Below are 17843 nucleotides of genomic sequence, written 5' to 3' on the forward strand. Positions count from 1 at the left end.
AGTGTTCTACACTGGAATCTCAGTGCAACGTATAGCTTCACTATTGGAAAACCCTTCTTTAAACTCCGCAAATATTGAGTCAAAGATCTTAAGATACAACATACTACATTGTGATCAACAAACATACTTTAAGCAGAAGTGTTGAAAGTTTCTAACCAGAGTTTTGAAGAAAACAAGCCTCAAGGAGGGGGAATCCCAACACTAAGAAACACTACATGTCCCAGAATACTTTGCGACTACAATGAACCACAATTCCCAGAATGCATCGCTGGTCTCACGCAAGTTTTCCTAGGAACTGGGGCTTGTAGTTCTCCGGGGCGGTAAATGACGAGGGCGGTGGTTGCTTATTGAATGCGAGGGTATTAATAATAGCCTTCCAGTTTTGGGCAAAGGGAAAACACCTCGAGCCATTGGGCTGACTGGCTCCTTTTCTCATCTTTTGGCCTCTGCTTTACACAGGTAATTCACGGAGGGACCACAATTCCCCGCAGCAGGGCCCCACCATCTCTTTTTGAGAGCGACCTCTTACTGGTGAAGCCATTTGTCCCTAAGCACTTGCCGTAGCAGCCACCGCCCATCCCTCTTTGTGTGTTTCTGGTAGCCCCCGAGCTAGTGGCGGCGACTGTTGGTCTTGTGGGTGAAGGAAAGGGACGTTATCGGAAGTTGCAGGCGGGCGGATTCTTCCCCATCCCGCCACCTGACAGGTGGGTTGACTTTCCTTACTTCCAGGTCCCCCCCGTCTGCTGTGTGTCACATCGGGACTCACTGGGCGGTTGCGAGTTCCTGCTGACATTGCCGCTAGGGCCGGCTCGGGAAGGAGAGGCGGGGAGAGCCAGGTGCGGTGACTCAGGAAGGCCAGGGAGACGGGGCCGCTCCCTTAGATTCGTGATCCTTCCGAGGTGGCTCGATGAGCCTCGAGGCTTGTCCAGCGCGCTCTGGTCCCCTCCTCCGGACGCACTGTCCAGAACCGCGCCCTCTTGGTGGTGACCCCAGGGGAGAAGTAACTCCTTTTCGCCTTGCTCCATTTTATAAATAAAAGTCATTACTACTTGCATTGACAGCGTTTTCCCTCACCGTTTATGTTGGAAAGTACCCAAACGCGGAGATTGTAGCACAAAATTCCAGAGACATCTTCCATCGAGTGTTAAGAAAGTGAACATGTGCGTTGTTAGTCGTTGGGGCTCTGGCTTCTGTGAAGATGAGCGGGCCGATCAGCTTTATGTAGTTAAGCTGGTCAGACTTTGTTTAGGGGCTTTGACTAAACATGTATTTACTGTAACTAAGTACATTTGATAGTAAATGATGGTTATTTTGTGCTTTGCTTGTTAAAATATTACTATTACATTGCACTTTTAGAATTTACAGCAATTTTGTGTCCGACTGCACATTGTTTTTCTTAAATTTCTGGGAATGAATGGAAAACTCAGGTAATAGATTTGATCTGTATCGTATAGCCTAAGTTAAGGTTCTTAATGCCAACCCATATGCTCTGTTTTAAGAGCCAGAGATATTATGTGACATTTGGGCATTTGTACGTTTAGGAGCTATGTGCTAGGTACTGTGCTCAACTCTGAATATTTTTTTCCTCTTTTTTTGTACCTCCCTTCTGCTCTTTGCATTAGCTTGTCCTGTATTTTAATTCCTTAATATATTTTATTTCTATTTCACATCAGCTCACAAAGTGCTCTCTGTTGTTTTTAAAGATCAATGATCTCTGTAATGACACACATATTTACCCCCAATTGCTCCTCAGTCCTTCTTACATTTTCAGGTTCAACTATGAATATTTCTTATAAACCTTTGTTCATAATCTTGAAGACATTTTTAAAAAGAGTGCTGCTTTTACTAATGTAACAATGATTGCATATGATTATATGCTTCTTAAGGTCACAAACATGTCGGACAAAAGTGAATTAAAGGCAGAGTTGGAACGTAAGAAGCAGCGGTTGGCCCAAATCAGAGAGGAAAAGAAGAGAAAAGAAGAAGAAAGGAAAAAAAAGGAAGTATGTATGGTTTTTAAAAGTAAACTTAATATAAAGTAATTGTATTTTATTTCAATTATTTAACCTTTATGTAAAGCTTTCAGAATAGTTAAAAAATCCAGTTGTGACTGTAAAATAGAGCACTGTAGGTGGGTCTTACTTTAAAGAAACCAGGTATGACTAACAGAATTCACTGCAGACAGTAACTTGGGTAATAGGTATCTAGTCGATATAGGCATTTGAGGTGCACAGTAGTCCCTTCTGATCTGTGAGGGATAAGGGTCCAAGACCCCAGTGGATTCCTGAAACCCCAGATAGTACTGAAAATGACAAAACTGATCAATTAAAGTATGGGGTTTTTTACTAAATAAAAAATATTTCATGTAGATTGATGCATTTCTAAAATTTGATTTATAAAAGTTCAACTTATATAATTATTGGGTTGGCCAAAAAGTCTGTTGCATTTTTTCTGTAAAATAAGACACATTTTTCATTTTCACCAATAACTTTATTGATTTGGATATTTTGAGTATGTTGGCATCTCCCTCTATTGGCTTCTAGTGGGTAGAGGCCAGGGGTGCTGCTACACATCTTCCAATGCATAAGACAGCCCCACAGCAAAGGATTATTTGGCCAAAATGTCCATAGTACCAAGAAACTTCGCAAACCACTTTGACACGTTCTGTCAGCCACAGCCCCTTCCCCGTACACTGCACAAATTGTTTTTGCATTTCAGTTGCGTTTTTACCTTTCTTGAAATAATAATAAACCATAATATGCTGAAAATATTGCATATTTTTTTCCATTTCAATATTGAAATGGCTGCATAAAAACTCACCAATTTTGGTAAGTTTTTTTAAATGCAAACTGATATGACAGCTGTCATGATACAATCTTAACAAAATTGTTTCAAATGAAGTTAAAGACAACTAAGCAGTACTAGAGCCACCGTACAGAAAAACTAACAGACGTTTTGGCCAACCCAATAGTTTTCTAGGAATATGTTTATTCTGTAAAGTAAGGGGCATCTGCTCATAAAACATGGCATATACAGTATCATAACTGAGTTTGGATTTTGGACTTACTAGTATGAACTGTTAATAATATTTTACTAGTTTGAACCGCTAATGATTTGTCAAGATAGTATTGATGGCAAAGAAATTAGTAGATTAAGGGATTTGTTTTTATCTCCTTTATGGTGAGTTAGTCATCGAAATATTTTTACTAAGTAAAGGGTTTGCTATATTCTAAAGGTGGGCCAGGTACTTATATCTTCTGATTTTTGACATCACCATGCAATCGTGTACGGCCAATATTTATTGACCCTGAGTTGGAGATATTTTACTTGCTTCTCTATTGAAATGTACATTTATCCCTATGGAAGCTCTTTAGATAAAGTTTGCATACTTTCATCACAGATATGTTTTTAATGGCCAGTGTAAGATAATTTGTTCTAAGTGTGACATTACTACCAATTTTTCTGATGTGATAGCCTAAACAATAGCAAGGCTTACAGGAATCTCTTAGGGAAAAAATAAAAATTAGTAGTAGAAAAATCAGAGATACAATTTGTATGTGGCATTGCAATGATGCTGTCAATGCCTATAATTGAAGAATTTTTCTAGTGTACTCTGCACCTTTCTGTGATACATTATTATAAGAGAGTTGGAGGTTTAAGTTAGTTATTTCTTTAAAAGCTAATGGCAGAAGCATGAGTCAGACCAGCAGAGCCATTACAAAGTAGTACCTACAGCTTTAAGGCCTTCAGTGCTGAGAGCAAATTTGGTGTTCGTTTTCTAAGGATGGCCATAAGTGGCCTCTAAGGGATATCTATGACATGATTTATATATCTAAAGTTTATGAAACATTACGAGAGATAATAGTATTAAACAATGAGTCTACTAATCTGTCGTTACACAAAGTGTCAACTTGATAATATAGCCTGTTTGGCCATTTTGATAAAATTTTCTGATGTAATTTTTTAAGTTAAAATGGTACCGAATATTATGACTAACAATTCACTGCAGACACTTGTCTGAGTAATAGTTGTCTTGTCGAACGAGGCATTTGAGGTATTCAGTAGTATTCCTTATCTGCAAAGGGTAAGGTCAAGAACCCCAGTGGAAACCTGAAACCCCAGATAGTACTAAACCCTATAAATATTATGTTTTTTCTCATACATATGTACCTATGATAAAGTTTAATTTATAAATTAGGCATAGTAACAACAACTAATATAGCCAGGCACCACTTTATGACATGAATATGTTCTGAGGAATTTGTCACAGGCGAGTTCGTCCTTGTGTGACTATCGTAGGTGCTTACACAAACCTAGCTGGGGTAGCCTTCTATCCACTTCGGCTGTATGGTATAGCCTATTGCTGCCAGGCCACAAGCCTGTACAACATGTTACTGTATAGAACAAAACAACGTTAAACCAGCACGGGACATACATGTAAACACACAGTAGACGAGATGTATGAGGCTGCTGCCGGTGTGGTATGCATGCTGTTTTGTATTAAACTTATTTTTTATAAGTAGAAACAGTGCACTCTAAAATAATGATGAGAAGTATAGTAAATATATGAACCAGTAGCAGTAATTTATTATTATCAAGTATTATATACTATGCATAATTATATGTGCTATACTTTTTTAATAAGGCTGATAGCGCAGTAGGTTTGTTACAGCAGCATCACCACAAACACCTGCTTAACGCATTGTACTCTGACATCACTGGGGGGTAGGAATTTTTCAGCTCCATTATAATCTAATAAGACCACTGTTGTATATCCAGTCTGTTGTTGACTGAAATGTTATGCAGCACATGAATTATAACATACTGTAATAAAAGTTATGTGAATGTGTTCTCTCAGCAAACTAGCACAGATTTATTTTTCCTTCTTTACAATTTCACAGATAGAATATTCATTCTTTCTGTAGATCTTAGCAACCTCAGCATATAATTATTTTTCTTTATTTAAAGTTGAGAATTTTCACCTTTTCACTTAAAGGGTGCACTTTATGGCTTCTCTTTGGCATATCTGAATTGCCAACATCACTACTCTTGCACTTCGGGACATTATTAAATAAAGCAAGGGTTTCGAACACTGGGCACTTCAGTACCATAATAGTGGATCTGATAACCGTAACAGTTACTAAGTGACTTACAGGTGGTTTGCATATACGAAGGACAAAGAGATGATTCACATCTCAGGCTGGACAGAGTGTGACAGAGAAGATTTCATCATGCCACTCAGAATGGCATGCAATTTAAAACTTATAAATTATTCATTTCTAGAATTTTCCATTTAATATTTTCAGACCAAGGTTAACCAAAGGTAACTGAAACCATGGAAAGTGAAACAGCAGATAAGGGGACACCACTGTATATATAGAACTTTTCTATTGAAGGCTTAAATTTCACTTTTAAGGATTTCACTTTTAGATGGACTGAAAGTATTGAAACTTATCTAATTAATTATTTTTTAAGATTTTTCACTTATTTATTTTTAGAGAGGGGTAGGGAGGGAGAAAGAGAGAGAGAAACATCAGTGTGTGGTTGTGTCTTGAGCACCCCCTACTGGGGACCTGGCCGGCAACACAGGCATGTGCCCCTACTGGGAATCAAAACAGTAATCCTTTGGTTCGCAGTCTGGCACCAGCCAGGGCTTGAAGCTTATCTAGTTTAACTGGAATTTTAGCTAAAACTATAAATTTCTGAAATAAAAGCTGGCAAGAATTTAATTTAAAAATGTTTAGAACTATGCAAAAGTAAATTTTAACCAAATCCAACCACATATTTATCATAAAAATAATACTTTAGCTTAAAAAATTTTAAAAAGCTTTTCTCCAGATGCATTTCTTACACACATCCTTACATAAAGTTGCATAAATACGATGAAAATTTCATACAGAAGTTTGAGGTACTCATACTTTTTTCAACAGATTAAATTGTCCATTTAGTTAAAATTTGTTACCTTTTAGATAATTCCATCTCGCTCTGACTGGTGTGGCTCAATGGGTTGGGCATTTTCGATTCCGGACACATGCCTGGGTTGTGGGCCAGCTGGGTTGTGGGCCAGGTCCCCTGTTGAGGGTGTGCAAGAGGCTGCCAATCGACATTTCTCTGGCACATTGATGTTTCTCTCCCTCTCCTTCTCCCTTCCTTGCCCATTCTCTAAAAATAAATAAATAAAAAGTTTTTTAAAAATTCCATCTTTTTTTTTCATAGCATTGCGATACTTATATCTAAGCTTTTGTGCCACTGGGGGAGATTTTCACAATTCCTAACTGTGGGTAGCAATTCACTGCTGTAGATAATTAGAATTTGACTACTTTTAAAATTTACATGTCAGGAAAATTTTTGTGGGAGCTCTTTGATTACATATACAAATGGATCAATTTAGTACATGTCAATTGGATATGACTTACTAGAATTCTATCGAGAATGATTTTCATTTAATGAGTATAATGTGTATTCAAAATACATTTTTTTGTGAACAGAAATGTTGTATATCATATGTAAATTTAAGTTTTTAACTTAAAAAATTTAGACTGATCAGAAGAAGGAAGCAGTTGCTCTTGTGCAAGAAGAATCAGATCTAGAAAAAAAAAGAAGAGAAGCTGAAGCATTGCTTCAAAGCATGGGACTGACTCCAGAATCCCCCATTGGTAAGGATAAGAATATATCCATTTATAAGAGACAAGTATTCTATTCAGCTTCTGTGTACCTGAGATGAATGAGTTGACATTATATTTTGCATATTTTTCTTATTCATATATCTTAAAAATTACTGATCCTACAATTTATTTGAAATTGTCTTTTTCAGATGTACTAATATGTGGTTATTGTGTTTGTTCAAAAGAACTGCAAGGTTAATTGTGTTTGTTAACATATACAAACCACCAGTTGACTTTTTAATTAAATCAGTCATTTATTTCAACAAACATTTGTTGTCCAAGTTTTCCGTGCCATATACTGTATTAAGCTCAAAGGTGACTGGTTCCTGATTTTAACTCTATATTCCTTTCTGTAGGTTAGACAGAGGTGTAATCAATTAATTTTCAAAGGTACAGGAGTGGGAGGAGAAGCTTATAGCCTTTTGCTCTCAATGTTAATAAGAGAAATAATATTGGTACATTATTTTGGCAGTGATCTGACTTTGTCTCATTCTTTTTCTAGACTCATTTATAACAGTGCAGAACCAAAAAGCTGAAGTAGTAGAGGTACTGAGGACAATACAGTTACATATCAAAAAGCATTAAATGCTTGCTTAAAATAATTTTGAGCTCGGTGCTTCTACATAGTATTTTAGTTGGACATGGCTTTTGTCCTTTAGGGACCTAAAATTTCAGGGTTAGCTTGTAGGCTAATTTCATGTAGTCCAGGGACAAACACCAGAGATAGCAACTGCTGTATACCTGCTTTGAAACTACAACAAAACTGTCCTTGGAGCTGATATATCTAAAAGGTGTGAAGATGAAAAGCTGGTTACTCTCATGGTCTGCTTCATTGTTACTTCTTTCAGCTTATTTGCCTTTTCCTTATTGGTAGATTGTGAAGATCGAAATACATTAATGTTTACATCTTTATTTAATAAGCTTATGTTGCATATTTTATGTTGCATAAAAGTAAATGAATCAGTACACCGTTACCTTGTTTAAAAAATATGAAGTTGCTTGTTAATTGTATAGTCTTTGAATGATCATTTTTCTGAGCCATTGGCTTTTGTTTGTCCCCTGTAGGATTTCTTCCCTTTTCTGTTCTTTATAGGATATCAGTTTCACTGAATTCACTTGTTCTTAATTCTTAATTTACGGCCCACCCCCAGTCATCACTTCTGGACAGATCGTTCTTTAGTTGTGTGCATATGTCTGCCTGTGTGTGTTTTTCCCTACACACCATTGCCGGTTTAATTCGTCTTCCCAGTCCTGCATTAAGTGCTTTTGCATTTGTAACATACACCTTTTTGATCTGTAGTATATGTGCTTACATTTTTCAGGGTTTCATATATCTAAGTGTGTATGTGTTTTATATACATACATGGCATTGTACTGTGTGTCTCGATCTTCAAAGGGGAGCTTTCCCTCAATAAATAGGGCAATTTGGTTACTCTAACTGCATTTTCTGTTAGAAAAGCAGGAGACATGCTTAACTTTTTTCACTTTAATTACTAATAATCACCTCCAAGGGGTGGCAGACAAGGGTGTGTGTGTGTGTGTGTGTGTGTGTGTGTTAAAAATAGATTAGCTAATATTTTATTTAGGATTTTTGTGTGTACACTCATAAGGGAAATTTGCCTGTAATATTCTTACACTGTCCATGTTCAGCGGCCACTCTGTGATGGTTTGAAATAAATTGGACAGCTTTCCCTTTTACTATTTTGTACAACAGAACCATTTATAAAATACAGGTACTACCTGTTCCTTAAAAACTTGATAAAATTGAACTGTAAAGCTGCCTGGGATTATGACTTTTTCCCCGGGGATTGGTGGACAACAGGGTTGGTTTTTAAAAAAATATTAAACATTTATTAAAATATTAAACTGTGTAAACAATCAGTGTTTACACAGTTTCTGCCAGTTCAGAATGTAATGGTTGCTTAGCTGAGTGGTTCTGACTCAGGGTCTCTCGTGGGGTTGAAGTCAAGATGTGAGGATTGTAATCATCTGAAGTCTTGGCTGGGGCCAGAGGATCTGCTGTCAGGATGGCTCACTCCCATGGCTGGCAAGTTGGTGTTGGTGGTTAGTGGGGGGGCTTAATTCCTCTCCGTCGCCCCACAGAACTGCTTGAGTATCCTTGCAGTGTGTCAGCTGGGTTCTCCCAGAGTGAGCAATCTAAGAAAGCAAGAGCCAGGAGGAAACAGTCCTTTTTGGGACTTACCCTTGAAAGTCCCAAAGCATCGTTGTGCCACATTCTTTCCATTGGAAGACAGTCACTAAATCCAGCCCACATTCACCTAGAATTTGTGGACACTCTTTAAAACCACCAAAATATTTACTAAACTCATAGATCTCTTCAATTTTTGAGGTGAAAATATGCTTTTTTTCTTTAAATGTGTTAATATGATTTATATTGGTATGTTTTCTAATATGAAAACATACTTATATTCTGGAATAAACCCAACTTAGTTATTTTTCTTGTATATTGCTAGATTCAATTTGTTAGTATTTTATTTAGAAATTCTTAATCTATGCTCAGAAGACTCATTTTTTTATTCCTTTTACTATATTTTATCTGGTTTTATTGTAATGGTTATACTAACTTCTTTAAATGAGTTGTGTGGTTTTCTACCTTTTGTTCTTTGACCAATGCCTAAAAATATTTTCATTATTTATTTAAAATTAGGCCTGAAAAATACGGGATACACATGTAGGCAGTAGCTGTCAAACTTTTTTGACAGTAACTCACAGTAAAAAAATACGTTTTGTATCATGACCCAAGGTGGATACTTGTTTTTCTTTTCAATACAAAATAAATTTATTAAATATTTTTTATTGTATAAGAACACTGCTAGGATATTCAAGAAGATTTATTTAAAACCATCAATCTGTTATTAAAATGGGTTTGTTTTTCTTTTATTTTATTCTCCAAAAAATAATATGCTTTTGTAAAAAAAAGATATAGCTAAGAAAACCTCTTAGCTTCTCTTTACAGGTAGATCCTTATTTATTTGGTCATTTGACTGCTTTTTGACAGAGGTCCTTGGGAGTTGGGATAACATATTACATTTTTATCCCTGGTGCCCAGAACAGGCTAGATGCTTCATTGTTTGTTCAGTTGCTGTAGGTAGTATGTCTTTAAAGCTGGTAAGGCCAAATAAGAACTATTCTGCTTGAAAAGCAACAACAAAATCTTACTGTTACAGTTTAGGAAAATGCATAGTGGAAATTTTTACTATGGCTTCATTTTTTTGTTTTAACTGAATTTAAATGGCAAGTCTTAAGAAAGTTAATATTAGACACAGTATGTGAGACATAGTGTATCAGCCCTGGCTAGTGTGGCTCATTGGATTGATTCGACTGGTGGATTCCCAGTCAGGTCACATGCCTCCGTTGAGGGCCAGGCAGGCCCCTGGGGTCTTGGGAGAGGCAACAGATCCATGTATTTCTCACACACTGATGTTTCACTCCCTCTTTTCCCCTCTCTCTAAAGATAAATAAAATATTAGTGTATCAAGTATGGGGTTCTTAAACATTGATGATTGAAAAAGTAAAGTGAATCCCTTTGTATGTGTAGCTACTATTTTATCCACCTTGTAAAGAGATGAAAACATATTTTCAATTAATCTGTAGCCTGAGTTTTTATCAGTTGGGTAGAGGAAATTGATTAATGTGATAGTTTATTATCTGGATTTTCTTTTATTAAGAAACAAAAGCAGCCCTGGCTGGTGTAGCTCAGTGGATTGAGTGTAGGCTGCAAACCAAAGGGTTGCTGGTTCGATTCCCAGTCAGGGCACATGCCTGGGTTGTGGCCTAGGTCCCCAGTGGGGACCACATAAGAGGTGACCACACATTGATACTTCTCTTTCTCTGTTTCTCCCTCTCTTTATTTATTTTTCTCCCTAAAAATAAATAAATAAGATCTTAAGAAAAAAGAAAAAGAAACAAAAACAACTTGCTAGTCAAAATAGTATTGCTTCATTTTTTTCCCTTCCTCTTGCAACTTTTGAATATTTTAAATATGATTTTTAGACAGAATGCTTTCCATGTACCAAGTCATTTTTTCAAGTGATTTTAGTATAATTTTAATAGTTCCTTATAATATTTTAATTCTATAAAATTGTATTTTTATTGATTTCTTTTAAAAACTTATCTGATGCTCTAAATTGAAGAGAATAAAGGAAAGGAAACATCTAGGGGATATTAGTGGAGGATAAACTTCATTATCAGGAGAAGGGGCCATAGAAAAGGGAGAAATTAAGTGTTTTCGGAGATTTAAGGTTTAAAGCAAGAGCTTTCAGGACAAAAAGAGTAAGGTATGAAAAAGTTACTTAAATTTTAATATTCCAGGCTAGGAGCACTTGTGTCCACAAGGGGGCGAAATGGTAACCGGGGCTGTGTTTGAATACTAAGTATCCTAGGAGAGACCTCAGTACCTCAAGTTATCTCAGAAGCTCACTCCTTTCCTATCACATTCTTCTACCAACATTTCCATTCCCTGCATTTACTTTCCTTGACTGCCCATCTTTCTAGGTTCTTTCTGGAAAAGCCCCTTCTTACCAGAGCCTTTCTTTTACTTGAAAAATAATTGGGCTTTGCACCATCCTTCATCTCTGAGACTTTTGTGTAGTTCTCAGTGGTTGACTCAAATTTAATTCTAACACTAAATCTAGGTGCATTCCCAGGTCCTTTGTGCTTTGAGAATATTCTAGTTGTTTCTTCACGGGCCAAAAGGCAGCAATGTTAATTTTATATCCCTGGAAGGGCCTTTTTGATTTTTTCCCCTAGAGAATTAGAATCACAGCCTTTCAGTATTAATATTTATATGATCAGTGTATGCCATGGTGTAGATTTGGTTTTCAGTTTACTTCATATTTCTCTGTCAGTTCTCAAAGAAGGAAATAGGTATCTTTGCCCTAAACTTCTAAGAAGTTTAAATTCATTTATGTACTCACATATGTCAATATTAAGTCTTTATTTTGTACCATTTAAAAGTTTACTTTAGGCTATTTCATATACAGGAACTGTGTAGTAAGCTGATCCAATTGAATCACTCTTATTAAGCAAATCATTTCTCAAATATTTGGCAAAAGCTAATTATTATTAGCTTATGTTATTTTCAAAGCTGATTGGACTCTTAACCCATCTTTAAAAATGAATTCTGGAATTGAGTCTTTTCTGAAAGGCAATGAGTTGTTTAGCTTTTTTTTTTTTCTTTTAATCTCCCTGAATGCATGCTTTCACTTGTTCTTAGGGGTCATTTGTTGGAGTCCGGGAGTACGATGGCATTGCCTTATTGTGCAATTACTGTATTCTTTGATTTTTCCAGACTAATTGGGTTCAAATATGGTAGCCATCAAATAAAGCTACCATTCCCTTTTTCCTATTAACATTCCTCATTTTTCACTAATAGTAAAACTTCATTTTTTTGGATTTGTCCCTCTGTACTTACATTATTTATTACTGCAAGATGAAGTTGGCAGGCCAGATAATGACTTTGAGTCCGTAATAAGCCCTGTTTATCAGCTGGCTTGTGTGTGTGTGTGTGTGTGTGTGTATTTTTTTTTCCCCTTGAGAGAATATAGTTCTAGGATGGAGATTTTTATCTAATTACAACTTTAAAGTTATGGTGATTTATTTTGCTTCTGGCTGAGAAACTGATAATTTGGTAGCCTCATCCTTGGGATTTATTTTTAATTTCTGAAACCTTTATTTCAGAATTGGCTAAGTTAGTGTATTTATTTATGTATGTATAATTCCTGTGTTTCCATAAAGAATTTGAGGTAACATTTTTTTTCAATATAGTTGTTAAACTTGTTGTGGAGTCATGGATACTTGAAGTCACTAGGAAGGGGAAAAATATATTAACCTGGAAAAGAATTTTTTAGTTTATCACAAATAATTGAGAGTAATATTACTGTTTTCCTTCAATCTTTCTAATGTGTTGCTTAGAAAAATTATTATCCTAAGCATAAAGTATGTAATATAAGGAATACAAAATTTCTTCTTTGAAAACCTTTAATATTAAAACATGTTGCCTCACTATGATTTAATAAACATTTATTTGTGCTTATAGTGGCAAACCACTGTTAGATATTACTCTTTATTCCTCTCCATTTAGATCTTAGCCTAAAGGAAGCCTCATAGTGAGAGATGGACAAAAGATGAGGAAATGTGACATAAGAGAAGTTAAAGGATATTAAAGTTCTTTTATTTCAGATACAAGTCATCTTTAGCTACTTTGAGTTACACATACATGCAGCACCTACACAGTGGCATCAGCATGTGAACTACATGAAGGCAGTTTGGTTTTATCATTGTTTCTGACAGACTTAATCACAAAATTAGAAACATTTGATTATGTTTTATAGTCCTTTGGAATTTAAGTAATAATCACTGTCTCAGGAGACAAACATACTAGCTATGATTTTCTTCCTTCTAATCTTACTGGTTACTAATAGAATTCACCTCTGAAAAGATAGGATGATCAGTTGTATGCCTATGTTTAAGATGTAATTCGTCATACTGAACTTGTACGTTTGTTAGATTAGCAAACCCACTGTTTCTACTGCAGCATGTATAAACATTTGAACATAATTTTAAGGGTTCAGTGAAAGTGACTATTCCAAAAACACAGACTTTTAATTAAATACATATTTCTTTAGTTCCTATATAACTGGGAACTTACCTTCTTTTCAGTAGACTAGTAAAAGAAGGACTTGAAACTCGACATGAAATGTATTAGTCACTTAATATTGTACATTGAAAAATTATTTTAAAAATATTTGGGATCGGGGACAATTATGGTAAATTTTAACCAGAAGATGGCAGTGATGATCCTCCTATACTCCCTGCAATGGTAATCACAAAGTTTTACAAATGTAATAGCATGAAATATGCACGCTCAGCTGTTGGTATATAATGTTATGAGTGACAGTTTAGGGGAAAGCATTTGCTGTTTGTTTTATATACTATGAAAAAATGCGTATTTTCCTATAAGAAGGGATTAAGAATATTTTGGGTGTCTGTATCTTTGTCTGTACACTTCAGTTTTTTCTGAATACTGGGGTAAGGAAGTTACCATAAGTCTTGCCTTGTTTAAGTTGCATGAATCACTTTGCGTTATGCATCATGTCTAGAAGGCATGCTGTTTTATGGCCTGTTTGCATTTTTCACCCAAATTGCTGGAAACTAATGGACATTTTAAAGGAGCCATTCCTTTAGCAATAGTCATTTCTCTAAATTGACCTTTATTTTTTTGATGGGGGAGGACAAAAATTAAATCATTTAAGACCGTTTTGAAAGAAAAAAGTTAGACAAAAAATAACATTTAAAAATAAGTCTCAGAAAATGAGAGTTAATGACTTTAGAAGCATATTTTAGAGTTTTGACTTTGAAACAGTTCTAAATATTATTTATAATCTGGTGATCTTAAAAGTGAGAAGTTAGAAAGCGGGGAGAAGGAATGCTCTCCTTTGAAAATTAGTGCCCACATTTGGTGTTGGCTGAAATGAAGATGCATCCTTCTATAATCTTGCTTTTTTTTTTTTAATGTAAAGCCCAAATGCATTTTGCCAGAGAAATTGCATGAATTGTCAGCATGCATTGTTAACTTTGTCTTTTTCCTCTTCTTTCTACTGTTCATTTTCATTCATGTATTTTTGTTTTGTGTTTTGCCATTATTTTTCTTTTTTGTTAATTACTTCATGTTAAATTACTTTGAAACGTCATAAGCTGAGCAACCTCTCCATGTAGTAACAGAGGATACCTGTCTATTTCACTATTTAGTCCCTCCTCCTATGTCTCCATCCTCCAAATCTGTGAGCACACCAAGTGAAGCTGGAAGCCAGGACTCTGGAGATGGCGCAGTGGGATCTAGGTATAGTAATTTTCTTTTAATATTTTAATGATAGAATGCATTTAGTGCTCAGATACTGCCAGTGCTTTATCGGGATTTTAAATAGTTATGTTGAGTTAGTCTTAATATTTCAAAATCTAAATGGCACAGAAATTGTTTGTTGTAAATTGGGGTGTTTTTTTTTTTTACAATATTTTAACAGTCACACTTGATTAATTTAGCACTGAATAGTTAACTGATTTTATGCTAATTTATTTTATATTAAAATAGAGGTGTTTATTTATTTAAATGTTTTCTGTTTAAGCAAACTTTATATTGGTTAATATGTGACTGTTTTGAGTATAAATAGTGTAAAATCTCTCTGTTCTGCTTAATTCCCCCATTCAGTAATTTAAAATCTCAACAATACAATTAAAACAGCCCAATTCTCTTCTATTAATTCACTAGTTCTAATTAAGATAGAAAATAATAATGCATAAAATATCAAGAATAAGGAATAACTGCTAAGGAAACATTAAGTTTTTCACTGCCCTGAGGACAGCATGCTAAGTAAAATAAGAGAAAGACAAATTACCATATAATCTCACTTATATGTGGAATCTTAAAAAAATAAATAACTCACAGAATCAATGGGTGGTTGCCAGAGGAGGGGCAAGAGGTGGGTGGAGTGGGGGGAGGAATTAAAAGGTACAAACTTCCAGTTGTAAAATAAATAACTTGTGAGGATGTAATGTACAGCCTGGTGACTATAGTTAACAGTACTGTGTTTGAAAGGTGAGAGAATAGATCTTTGAGAAGTTCTCATCACAGAGACATATGAAAATATGCTCAGCATCACTAGCCATCAGAAAGATACAAATTAAAATCACAATGAGGTACCATCTCACACCAGTCAGAATGGCCATCATACACAAATCAACAAATAAATGTTGGAGAGGATGCGTAGAAAAGGGAACCCGAGTACATTGTTGGTAGGAATGCAGACTGGTGCAGCCACTTTGGAAAACAGTATGGAATTTCCTCAGAAAACTAAAAATGGAACTGCCTTTTGACCCAGCAGTTCCACTGATGGGATTATACCCTAAGAGCCCTGAAACACCAATCCAAAATAACCTGTGCACCCCAATGTTCATAGCAGCACAATTTACAATAGCCAAGTGCTGGAGGCAACCTAAGTGCCCGTTAGCAAATGAGTGGATCAAAAAACTATGGTACATTTACACAATGGAATTCTACATAGCCGAGAGAAAGGAGGAGCTTATACCTTTTGCGACAGCATGGATGGAACTGGAGAGCATTATGCTAAGTGCAATAAGCCAGGCGGTGGGGGACAAATACCATATGATCTCACCTTTAACTGGAACATAATCAACAGAAGAAAAAAGCAAACAAAATATAACCAGAGACATTGAAGTTAAGAACAATCTAACAATAGCTGGAGGGGAAAGGGGAAGGGACAGTGGGGAGAAGGGTTTTCAGAAACTACTATAAAGGACACGTAGACAAAACCAAGGGGGAGGGTGGAAGCAGGGGAGGGAGGTGGGTTTGGCTGGGGTGGGTGGGGGAGAAGGGTGGGGAGAAAATGCAGACAACTATAATTGAGCAACAATAAAATAATTTTTAAAAAATAAGTCTCATCGCAAAAGAAAAAGAGAAAAATTTATAACTGGTGATGGTGTTAACTAGATGCATTTGGGGATCATTTCACAATATATACAAATAGAGAATAATTATGTTATACACCTGAGACTAATATAATGTTATGTTTAATTATATCTCTTTTTTTCAGGTGATTATATTCTTATGTTTTTTTCTATTACCATTTAGTGCTCTTATTTCCCCCTCCTGTTGCAATCACCCCACTGTTGTCCATGTCCATGAGTCATTTTTCCTTTTTGCTCGATCCCTTCACCCCCTTAGCTGTCAGCCTGCTCTCTATCTGTGAGTCTGTCTCTATTTTGCTTGTTATTTCAGCTTGTTCATTAGATTCCATGTAAGAGTGAAATCATATGGTATTTGTCTTTCTCTGACTGGCTTATTTCACTTAGCATAATGTTCTCTAGGTCTATCCATACTGTCACAAAGGGTGAAATTTTATTCTTTTTTATGGCCGAGTAGTATTTCATTGTGTAAATGTCCCATAGTTGTTTTATCCACTCATCTACTGATGGACACTTGGGCTGCTTCCTTGTCTTGCTGATTGTAAATAACACTGCAGTAAACACAGGGGTGCTTGTGTTCTTTTGAAGTACTGTTTTGGGTTCCTTTCGATATATTCCCAGAAATAGGATCACTAGGTCAAAAGACAGATCCATTTTTAATTTTTCGAGGTATCTCCATACTGCTTTACAATTATATCTCAATTGAAAAAGAAAAGGGTGTTTACTGCCAAGTTTTCCTAAATTTGTATCTTCCTTGCAAGACTGTACTTCATGCTTGTTTTAGGATTTTGCACACTTTTTGGGTCTCGCTTTTCAAGGTTCAGTAAAATTTCACTTTCTTTCCAAAAGTCATATTGGGAAAAGTATTACTTATCTCTCTCTCTCTCACACACACACAAAAGCACACACACACAATAATAGCAAGTCTTTAACAACATCGTACTTTTTTGACTTCTTATGACACCTAAAATGAGATTAAACATAGCTAGTCAAAATCTTTTGTTTAGAATCCTTATTTGGGCCAGGAAGTGAAATTTCCTTCTCAAGAAAATCTCTTAACACATGTTCTAATAAGAAAAAAACTGAAGCTTTATCTTATATGTGCCTGAGCCCCTCTGATTGAAGTTTTAAAGAAGTAACAGAAAAACAGGACAAGAAGAAAGAAGAGCAAGGTAGCTAGATGATCCATAAACTTAGTACTCATTATTCCTGAATAATCAGGTCATATTAATAATTAGAAAGCACAAAAGGTTCGGTTTGAATTTGAGATGTACTTTCCAAAAGTATTCTCTATATAGAACCAAAATTGTAAATCTCGGCAAGACTGTCTGTCACTGGGTAAATGACATAACTCTATCATTTAAGACAAATCAAGGTGTTTTTTTAAGAAATAGTATTACCTTATAAAATAGTATTATTATAGATTTTTTAGTCTAAATTTATCTTTAAGGCTAAACTAACTTTTAATATTTATACTTCTGTGTTTTTATACAAATATGTTACTGTTCCTTTGCTAATAAGCAAGTGGTGTTTTCAAGTGCAGGGCTTTTTCCCTTCTGTGACATTACCATAGTAAAAATATTTCCCAAAATAAAAAAAAATTATTAAATTTCTTTTTATGTATTTATTTATTTTTATTGTATTTTTTTCCACTACCATTTATCCCTCTTATGCCCC

General features: G+C 35.5%; 1 protein-coding gene across 7 annotated transcripts in view; it reads left to right on the plus strand.

The window, feature by feature from the left end:
• Window positions 1-331: 331 nt before the first annotated feature.
• Window positions 332-17843, plus strand: part of DYNC1I2 (dynein cytoplasmic 1 intermediate chain 2) — a 50497-nt gene continuing 32985 nt past the window's right edge. For 2 of the 7 annotated variants that reach the window (XM_024561520.4, XM_024561523.3), the window contains exons 1-4: window positions 509-704; window positions 1887-2003; window positions 6539-6656; window positions 14436-14526. In XM_024561520.4, coding sequence (XP_024417288.2) covers window positions 1896-2003; window positions 6539-6656; window positions 14436-14526 — 317 coding nt within the window. In that variant the 5' untranslated portion in view covers window positions 509-704; window positions 1887-1895. Of the gene's footprint in view, window positions 460-503; window positions 705-1886; window positions 2004-6538; window positions 6657-13697; window positions 13716-14435; window positions 14527-17843 lie in introns of those variants that run through there. The other 5 variants (XM_024561517.4, XM_024561519.3, XM_024561521.3 and 2 more) reach the window with 5 other exon arrangements.

Source organism: Desmodus rotundus, chromosome 2 (assembly GCF_022682495.2).
Source record: "Desmodus rotundus isolate HL8 chromosome 2, HLdesRot8A.1, whole genome shotgun sequence".
NCBI lineage: Eukaryota > Metazoa > Chordata > Mammalia > Chiroptera > Phyllostomidae > Desmodus > Desmodus rotundus.